This window comes from Myiozetetes cayanensis, unplaced genomic scaffold (genome assembly GCF_022539395.1).
Source record: "Myiozetetes cayanensis isolate MyiCay16 unplaced genomic scaffold, myiCay2020 scf3, whole genome shotgun sequence".
Lineage (NCBI taxonomy): Eukaryota > Metazoa > Chordata > Aves > Passeriformes > Tyrannidae > Myiozetetes > Myiozetetes cayanensis.
In genome coordinates, this window is record NW_026087521.1 from 54,255,500 (window position 1) to 54,265,989 (window position 10,490).

Consider the following 10,490-nt stretch of genomic DNA (forward strand, 5'->3'; position numbering starts at 1 on the left):
GGTTAAAGGCAGCGGCAAAAAGGCGAGAGGAAGATGCCTCAAACCCAGCGAGAAGGGTGTGTGGTCCTCCCGGATGGGTGTCCCACTCCCCGGCCACGGGCCGGGCCCGAGGGCAGCGGGAGAGCTCCGAGGGCAGCTCCTCGTCAGCGCCGCCGCGCCGTGCTCAGCCCGGGCCATCGGGGCCGGGCGCTGCCGCGGGAGCGCTGCCTCTCTCCGGCCCTCGGGATGGGCTGGGGGCTCCCCGGGACCCCGGGCGGCCAGAAATCCTTTCGGTCTTGGTGTCAGCCCCAATAGGTGACTCTACAGGTTAGGGGAACGGGAGCGAAACTCGATGGAAGCACACAGCACTACGGGGGGAAGGTGAAGGAACGAAACCATTCCCCTACTTTAAAATTAGAATTGTGGGTGATTTTTTTTTTTTTTTTTTTTTAATCCCGCTGATTTAGGGAAAAACTGTTGAGGATAAATTAAAACATGACTGATTTTTTTCAATGAAGCCATATTTCTCCACAATGCAAAAGGATCTTTACATAACAACTGAAACTCAGGAGAAAAGCTAATTGGATTAAGTCCTCTGAAAGGGAGGTTAAGGTGTCTGAATGAGACAACTGCAAAGCTCCACTTTTCTTGCCATCTGTTTAGCAAGACTAAAGTGTTTTTTGATTAATATTATCTTAATCAATCATGCTGCCATTTATTATAACTGTACTGAAATTAAAGAACGAATAGTAGGAAGGCTCAGCCGGAGGATGGACAATTCTTAAAGGAGGAATAGAAAACGAGGGGCTTTTTTTGTTTGTTTGTTTGTTTTTGGTTTGGATTTTTTTTGTTAGGTTTGATATTTTTCTTTCCTTAAAAACCCATTCCACTCGACAACGAGATGTTGCCGCCCGTTTCCTTAACCCCGCCTCAGCAGTGCCGCCGGACAGGAGGGCAACTTTCTGTAACACCCTATTGACTCCTGCACACACTCTGACCCGAACACAACGATTCCTTCCCCGTCGAACACTTTCTCCGCGGAACAGCCCGCCGGAGTTTTTGCAGTCCCGGGGGCCCCCCAGTAAATGTGGCCCAAACCCTGGCTGATGTCGCCGGTGGTCAAAGAGGGGCCGAGCCCACCCGGTGCGTCGAGCGCCCCGCGCCGGGACCGCTGCAGGAGCAGCCGAGCCGGGTCGGGTAACTCGCCCTCCCTTTCTCTCTTTTTTCCCCTTTTTAAAAAAAACCCCAGTATTTAAATTATACAAAACGCCCATGGGGCTGCTTTGGAAGCGAGGGATGGGAAAGCCCTTGACGTGTTCGTGAAGGCAGGGACCGAAGCGGTTCCGAGGCCGGGGCTGCCCTGCCCCATCGCCCCTTGCCCCGTTCCCACCCTCATCAGCTGCACTGGCACCGCGCCGGTAACACCGGAGGAGCCGAGAGGGAGCTGCGGGACCCCGAAGGAGCGGCGGAACGCGGCCCGCCGAGGCCGTCGGGGAAGGGCGGAGGGGACCTGATCCCGCTGCGGGGCTGGGACAGCTCAGCTCTCCGCTTCCCCGGCCACCTTGCCCCCAGCACGGCAGTCACAGCGGCTGCAGGAGGCGACGGGGCAGATCAGGAGTGGGCAGAGCGGGGGCCGTCCCTAAAGTGCGAGCTGTCCGCCTGGGAAACGCCTGGGCAGGCATGCAGGCAGAGATGGAGGGAGGGAGGAGGGGGTGTTTTCCTGTGCTAATAAAATAAATGAAAATCTCAAAGGTTACCGTGGCGGCCGCCCGCCCTCCGCTGCACGCGGGAGCGCTGGGGCTGCGCCCCGGGCAGAGCGCAGCTTTTGGGGCCGCTGGAAACCGCGGGAGCACGGGCAGGGCGGAGGGAGGGAGCGGGAGAGCGGGGCCCGCGGTTTCGGGAGGCTGCCGGCTGACAGCCGCCGAGGGATAGACCTAGGCCTGGGCCCTGCCCCGGGCAGAGCCGGTGCCCGCAGCCCCACGTCCCCCGCCGCTGCCCCCGGGCCGGGCCGGGCTGGGCCGCAGAATCGGCCGTCGGATGGTGGGACGCGGAGTGCGGCCCTCGGAGCCGGCGGCTTCTCCTCTAAGGCCGTCCCCGTCGCCTCCCGCCGCGGCTTCTCCCCTTTGGCGGTGCGCTCGCTGGTGGGACTCCAGCCGCCCTTCTCCTGTCCGGTTACCGGACCGGCCAGGGCATCACTTGGGGGTGCGGAGAGAGAGACCCACCCTGCCCTTCCCCAAGCTGCCTTCCCTCCAAATCGACCCAGCCCCGGCTCTGCCCGCGGGACAAGACGACCTCGGTGCTGGGCTCGCCCTAGCCCACCAACCGTCTTCCTTAATAAACCTCGTTTTGTCTCCCCTCTGAAAGCCTCTGCTCAAACCTGAGCGAGCGTCTAAAACTGGAAGAGGATGGGCAACTAGTTTGCCGGCCGGCAGCCTATGAAGAAGAGAAAACAAACAAACAAACAAAAAAAAAAAAAAAAAAAGGAAAAACCACTCTCTGCTCCATCGTAACTGCAAGTGGAACCGCAGGGCTCCTCTAGCCCAGGAGCGAGAGCTCCCCCTCCGCGGCCCCCGCACCCCGCTCCCCGCTCCCTCGCACACACCCGGGCTCATTTGCCTGCGAGGCCGGTGCGGCGGGCGGCTCCCCCCGCTGCCGCCCGCGCTGCCCCCGCCGCCACGGTCAAGTTGAAAAGTGCTCCCTGAAGGGCGAGAGGAGCCCGCTGCCTGCGGGGGGGACTTACCTGTGGAGTCCATATCGGGTTCCTCCAGCAACCCGCAATGCATGCTCTTCCCATGGACGGGACGGGAGCCCCAAGGTCCCGGGGTGTGGAGAGCCCCTATCTCAGAGATGCGCGGGGGAGAGGGAGCAGTGTGGCGGTGAGGGGGTGGGGAGGGAGGGCAAAGGCAGATAGTTGGGGAGGGGGGGGTGTAGAGCGGGAGAGAGGGACACTCCGTAATCCAGCAGGGCAAAGCCAGACCCGTCAAAATGTTTGCGGATGTTTCATGGGAAAAAGCATCATTTTATAGAAGCCCTGATGGGAGAAATGTCATTGATAGGCCAGCCAGCCTGATGAATGGCTGCTACTCAGATGGGGATGTGGCAAGGCTCAATGTGAAGCCCATTGTGATGCTGTTTTGAATAAGAAAAGCTTTCCTCCAAAAAGGGGGGCCTTAGATCTACGCAATCCCAACACTTCGACTTCCCTCTTCTATTAGAGCATTAGAAACGTTTTTCTTATTTAAAGTTCCAGCGGTCTTTCCACTCCTCCCTTCCCTCCCCCAGCCCCCACCCAAGGTCCTTGGCTCATTACAGCCCGAGATCAAAATTGGCTTAGATCTTCAAACGGGCAGTAGGTTTGGGGTTGTGCTCTTTGGGGCTGCCGAGTGTGCGTGCAGCGCGGCCGAGCTCCCCTCCTCCTCCCCATTCTCCTCCTCCCGGTGGGCTCTGAGTTGGGATCCTTAGCGGGCACATGGCATTGGAAGCTGCACAGCTTCCCAAATATCTTGTAAGCTTAGTTTATTGTAGAATTAAAAAAAAAAAAAAAGGGCGATGTGTGTGGGTAGGAAAGGGGGGTGTGAGGGGAGAGGGAAGTAGTCAGTATCTCGGCGAGTGAGTGATGCTGGCACTGCAGACCTGCGGCAGGGACTCCCATGCGTCCTCCGGGCCTCGGGGAGCGAGGACAAGACAGGGTGGGGGCTGCCCGCCACCGTCTTGTCTGGCAGCGGAGAGCGGCTGGCCCGGAGAGCTTTCCGTGGGACCCGGCGGAAAGCAGGGGGTGGGTGATCCTGACTGCCAAGAGAAATGAAGAACCAAACGGGTGCGTTTTCAAACTGGTGTTGCCTCCCAGCTTTAGTCCGAGGATACGAAGATCCCATTTCGGTTTAGCGGATTGCGGGGGGAGAGGCAGGCAGGACAGAGGCTGGAAAAAGTTGCTTATTCTGCATGCGGCTGTATGTGCTGGAAGTGGAAGTAAAAGTGCAAAGCTAGGGCTCTGATAAAAGTGGCTGGTTTAGGGAAGGAAAAGCTGTGATTAGAATATGAATAGAGCTCCAGGAGAGGAAGAGAAAGGGGGATTATAGCTGAATTACTTTGACCATGGACAGAGCCAACGTTTTCCACTCTTCTCCCCCTCTCCCCTCCCTACACCCAGACTACCCCCCTTCCCTCTCCCCTTTGGGGAAAAAAAAAAAAAAAAAAGGAAAAACAACAAAACCTCCAACCCCACACAGCAAAACAAGCGGCGAGGTTGTTAAAGGGGAAGCCCGGCGCTCCACAGTGCCTTCTCATCCACAGGCGGGCCGGCGGCGGAGAAGCCGTGGGGCATCTTGGCCCCTGCGGGCAGGGCGGGCAGCGGGGGCGGCCGGTGCGCACCCCCTGGCCGAGTTTTGGCGTGGGGAGCCCAGTGTCCACGGAGAGGAAACCGGTAAAAATAACACCGGAGAGACACAATGCGAAAAGGGAGTCCAGGGCCGGCGGCGAAGCCCTCGCGGTGGTGGCGGGGTGGCCGGCCGCTTTGCCCGCCGTGGGTACTTGTCGGGCGAGGCGGGAGCAAGGCGCGGGGAGGCTGATGCTTCCCCTCCCTCTGCCCCCCTCCCTGCCAAAAACCACCTCCAACCCGAAGCAAGGGTTCTGCGCTTTCTCGACGGCGAATTTCCATCTCTTCCTTCTCTCTACCACCCGTGTGCCGCCGGGCTGGTCCTGCCCCAGGCGGCACCGCACCGGGGCCCAGACGGGGCGGGCACGGCGGGTTCTGTGCCGCCGCCTCCCCTCGACGGCGCGGCCCGCGGCTCTTGCTGCTGCTCCGGCCTTCTTCGACAGGTCCCATCGCCCCCCGCCCCGGCCTCGTCGGGGCTCCTCGGCCACCTGCTGCCGCCCCCGCGGGGCCCTGACCCCCTCGCCTCCCCTATACCCGCCGGCATCGGGACCGGCATCCCGCTCGCACAGCGAGGGGGACACGCTCAGCCCCACCGCTAAACGCCCTGCGGGCCTTGCAGTGTGGGTGTGGATATTTTTGATTGCCAGCGCCCAAACGGGGACATTTCCCCACCTTTTAATGTTTCCCCTCCTTTTTCTCTCTCCCAAGGCTTTACTGTGCATGGTGCAAGCCCTGAGAGAAGCCCTGAGAGGGGCCCACGGGGCCAGCCTGTCCTTTCTGGGAGAGCCCCGGGCCATGTGGGGAGGCAGAAGCCCCACGAAAACGTGAGGGATATTTTTGTCTCTGAGCAAGGCTCGTCTCGGAGGGGTTTTGAAACTAGCGTTAGCTTTAAAAACCAGGAGATGCTGCCGGTAGGGGGAGTTACCTGGTGCTCGCATGACTTCCAGGGAGTGGTCACAGCCCTCGGCAGCCCCGGGGACTGAGGCTCCCAGCCCTGGGCCGGCAGGAGCCCGCGGGCACTCTCCATCGCTCCCGGGCACGGGGAGGTGCCCGCTCCCGCTGCAGGAGGGCAGCCGCAGGCAGCGGCCTGGCTACTGGGAGCGTGGAACACCTGCTTGGGGAAATTCGGCCTTCACTGGTGTAAAGCTTCAGAGAGCTGTTCCCGTGTTGTTGACGTTCCAGAGATGAGCAAAATAAAAATACAGGATTTGTGAACACATGGATATGTTCTGGGGGTGATGAGAAGGGTGGGATTTAGCACAGCCTGGGTATCTAGAGGCGTGGGCTGTTCTATGCCATGTTTGCTGTCTGGGCAGCAGCACTTCTTGTTAGACTAGAGGTACTGTCACAATGTGTTTACCCCCTGCCTTTCCAGGTTAGTTCTTGTCCCCACATTCTTGTGGAATATGTCAGTGCTGTTGCCTTCATGCTTACCTAATCCCCCCTCAGTGTCGCAGATTGTCTCGGTGCACTTCCATAGCTCCATTATTGTTTCATGTTTGGGATTTGCTTACCTGTTTAAAAATAATCACACGCTTCTGGATATCCCATGTGACACCTACTAAAAAGTACTTGATTATTCTGAAAGCATGGAGCATCTCCTGTGCTGCTGGCTGGTGGTTTTCAGATGGAAGCACTGCAAGTCACCAGATTTTTTTTGATTTTTTTTTTTTTAACATGTAGGCTGCAGGATTCAATTTGATACCATGGGCAGGTCTCACCAAGGATGCACAAAGTACACAACTGGGAATTTTCACTCCAAGTTCTTGCCTACACAGATCATCTACAAGCCATAAAATATACAGACGTTAACCCTACACTGCATCAGATGATACATTTTTAGTGGAGAGGGACTCTATTGTTACTGTGAAAAGAACATCACCTTTATTCAAGGAAGAATACAAACTTGGCTGGTGCATGGAGGGAAGAACAGGGTCATCAAGGGAACAGAAGACACATTACAGGTTGCTGAACAACTGGATGCGAAGCTGACACACCCTTTTAGGTGACCAACTGACAATGAGTGTCTTTTGATGGTTTAGCAAAGCAGAGCAGAGTGGAAGTATGATAATTCATATCAACTTATCACCCAGAGAATTTGAGATCTTTCAGAAAAGCACGTTTCTCATCTCCCACTCTGCGGCTGACTGTGCCAGTAGGCTGCAACCACACAAACTTTTTTTGCCATAAAAAGCCCCTTATGCTGGTACTAGACTCTGAATCTCTGTATAAAATTAACACATATTTTGTGGGAAAAACACAAGAAAAGCATTTTCAACTAAAGAAAACTACTGGCACAGGAACAAAAAAGTGTAAACTGCTATCTATTAATTTAGTTAATTCTATTTAAAGGCAACTTTAGGCTGAAGTTCTACAGAGGTTTTCCCATAGACTATCAGGGACAAGAGTCTGCATTAGTTTTAGGAACGGATGTAAATTGCTTGTGAAAGGAGTCATGTAAAATGGTTCTCTGCAATACCAGGGATCTGACTTCAGTGACTCAGGGGATCCCTCTGGATCCGATGTATCTCTGTGTAGGCTGTAAGACTGCTGGCAACAGCCAAACACACAGTGACACTTCATTATTTTAGCAGTGGTTGCAGTCTGTGAATGGTTCCATATTTTCTTGCCTGAGCCAGCAGCCTCCTCCTCTCATTATGAACCCAGGCTTCTGTCCACCCTCCTTCCCAGTTCTATTCCTCTGTTTCTGCTATCTTCATCTACTGGGCAGATCCCGTGGAAGAAACAGAGAAGGATCTTGTTTCTGTGTTGGCTTCTCTTTCCCACTTACTCATCTTTATTACCAGAACAGGAAATGTTAACTTTATTTTACATATATTAACACCCCTGAGGAAGCTATTCGTATAGGTGAAGGACAGGATACGGAGTAAGCTGACAGATGACTTCTGGAATCAGCTCTGTATATGTGCTTGGGGAACATGATGCTGACAGATGCAGGAACTGGAAGAGGAACATCAAAAGGCTGCCCACGTAAACACGTGCACCGATTCCTTCAAAAGGCTTTAATTGACACAAGCACCACACGAAAGTGGCGAAGGCAGGCACATATGCAGGTATCTGGGAGAAAAGCAGCAGAAGAGCAGAGGCATGCAAATGATGGATTGCACATGCACCGGGCAGGGGGTACCTTCCTTTTAGCTTGAAAGAAAAGTAACCTGAATTGTGGCTGGCTTGCTGTAACTGTAGACATGTCTGAAGCCAAGTTTTGTGGAAGATGAGCAAAGGCCAGCCTTAAATGATCTCCTCTTATCGATGCTTGTAAAAGGAACTTTGCTCAGCCTGAGTTCTCAGGTTTATGAAGCAGTGCAGTGCCAGTGTTGCCAAAACGAATCAGTGGAAGCATCTTGTTCACACTGGTCACTGGTCATTCCACATGAAGTAAGGGAATTCACTCTTCTGGATAGTATCAGCGTCCACAGGAGTGGAGAACCCCCGTCCCCAGGGCTGCTGCCCAGAACGCTCGGTCTGGGAGACACTTGCTGACTTCAGTATGAGAAAAGGGCAAGCAGTCATTGATTTCCGAGTTTACACCAGATTTAGCTGGCTTTTGTTGTGTGTGGCTGGTACTAGTTACCAGAGGATTTGTACTGTGTGTTGGAAGAAGAGCCAGCCCTAAAAGTTGTGATAGACAACAGACACAGAAAAGATCCATTCCAGACTGCATCTCAGCTGCCGAACAACTGGATGTGAAGCTGTCATATCCTTTTAGATGATCGACTGATAATGAGCTTCTTTTGATCCGCCTGGAGCACGGAGAATTACCTTCAGTGCCTACCTCTGACTGGCAGGGGAGGCCTGAATGCAGAGTTTGTTTCCGATTCACTGGGAGTTCAAGGGAAAACCTTTTCCATTATTAGAACACAATTTTAGCAAGAAATTAGAACTTTACTATTTAGCACATCGATTCCTTTCTTAGTTTTTGAGTTATTTTTCTGTTTACAAAGTTTTATTTTAGAGTAGACAATAACTACCATGCACCGTCTGGAATGGTAAAGCATATGCATAGGTCACAGTAGCTCCCCAAAACTCATGCTAGTGAAAGACAAAGGCTCTGCCACAGTTAGCAGCAGGGAATTGCTTTTGATTTGGAACCAACATTCTGCTTATATATTGACTGGGAGGAGGGGACAAGGACATGCACAACCAAGTTATTGGAAAAAATATGTGGTCACTGGAACCACCTCAGAGATACCTGCCCCAGGACATAGAAGAGTAAAGGGGTAACTGCAATTATGAGACACATATAGCTGTTTGGTCCCCCCCCACCGCCCCCACCCCCTCCAGCAGTGAGATGCAAAGAGCAATGGGCAGCTCAGGAGCTTGGAAGGATTTTTTGGAAGATGGAACAAAGGCCTAGGTCCATTTGTTGGTTTGCTGTTGATCTTTGCTGTCGATTTTGAGACAGGAATAAAGCCATATAAAGTGCTTTTTAAAAATTCAATCTTTAAAAATTCTCTGTATTGGCTCTAACCTGGGTTTGGAGAGTTTAACAGAGAGTTCTGGTGTTCTGGGATGTATTTTCATGTGTATGGAAGGCAAGGAGGGTGTATTTTGCCTCCTAGATTCATATGGTGAGTTCTTAAATGACTGCTGAGAGGCAAAACTGATTCATGCAGTCTTTGCTACCTGAAAGCACACAGTCTGACTGGGGCCACATATCCAGGGCAGAGTAAGGCTAACAAAGTAGTTGTCCTTCTCTATCCCTTCTCTATCCTTCCCAAAGAAAGAACTCCACTGAAAGAACTTCCCAGAGAAAGAGCTCACCCACTGAAACTGGTGGGTCCATGCTGAGATGGAAACACTTAATGAGCAGAATGGACTGAAGTCAGAACTTGTGCTCAAACACGTTCAAGTTTCTAGCACGATTTAGGTCTAAAACATGGATCCATTTTCTGGACTTCTGAGCCTTAGACACAGAAACCAGAATCCGCATCCTCACCGTGCCTTGCACACGTTAAGCCTCCCAGCACTGATCCAGATAATAGCAAAGAGTCACCATCTGGCTGGATTTTACGGTTTGATGAAGTGCTCAGTTTTAAGGCAAGCACGTGTCTGGCACCTGGGGACCGCGGAGCCCTGATCCCAGTTCTGGCACAGTCTTTCTGTGGCCCTGGGCAAGTCACGTCCTCTTCAGAGGCGGGAATTCATCAAGTGCCCCATGGCCCTGCTGAAATGGCAATGGGCTGTAAAACAATCCTCAGCTCCAATGGGAGGAGAGGCCAGGCTGGAGGGGGCCGTCAGCAGCGTTCAGCCAGCTCCGTGCCACAGCTCCAGAGGTGCCTGTGCTGGGACGTGGCTGAGGAGGGTCCTGGGGGTCACGTGGGAGGGCAGCAAGCCAGGTAGGTTGTTTCAGGTCTCGTGCTCCATCACGTTAAGGCCGAGCCTCAAGGCAGAGAAAGTACACACACATTTTCAGCCCCTCTAGTTTGGTTTTACAGCTGTGTGATGCCAGCTATTCTTGCCATCAGGCTTTACAGGTGTGGTCTGAGCAGGGCTTGCAAACCCATTTTCAGACACACAGCACTATTTATTAGATCACCACTTGTTATCACTAACCAATGAAATATGCTTTTAATTATGACGTACTCCCATTTTGCTATAAACCACAGATATTCTTCTATTTACCATTACAAAGCAAGAGAAAAGACAGTGATTTCTCATCATCATGTGTCTATGTTTTTCCTTGGTTTTCCTGCCCTTTAAGCAACAAGTAAGGAGTTCAAAGAATTAAAAGCTCTCTTTGCTGCACATTGAAGTTTCTTTGTAACAAAGATATGGACATTGTAAACAAAAACAATTGTGCTCTTTACTTTCCGCATCTTAAAATTATTACATCTTAGTATATCTATATTTCATAATATATCCTCTTTTTATGCCAAAATTGGCCAGTCTGGTTTCATTTTTCTTTTTAGCTTGTTTTTCTAGTTTCTATGTTTGGATATGTTTACCTTAAAGGAAAAAAAAAAAGTAAAAAAATTAGTAAGGGTTATGTAAATGATTTGAAGTAAAGCTGTTTTCCTGAACCCTAAACAAATGACGTACTTTGCTCACAGTTTCAGAACAGGCCAAAAGCCCTGAATTTTCCTCCATCCTGTTGCATCCTGCAGCCCAGCCC

The 10,490-nt window shown here is 52.5% G+C and overlaps 1 protein-coding gene across 3 annotated transcripts in view; it reads right to left on the minus strand.

The window, feature by feature from the left end:
- RFX4 (regulatory factor X4) overlaps window positions 1–3,069 on the minus strand; it is a 91,523-nt gene extending 88,454 nt beyond the window's left edge. For 2 of the 3 annotated variants that reach the window (XM_050324657.1, XM_050324659.1), the window contains exon 1: window positions 2,720–3,067. In XM_050324657.1, the coding sequence (XP_050180614.1) occupies window positions 2,720–2,762 (43 nt within the window). In that variant the 5' untranslated portion in view covers window positions 2,763–3,067. Of the gene's footprint in view, window positions 1–2,719 lie in introns of all 3 variants that reach the window. The other variant, XM_050324658.1, reaches the window with a different exon arrangement.
- Window positions 3,070–10,490: the final 7,421 nt, after the last annotated feature.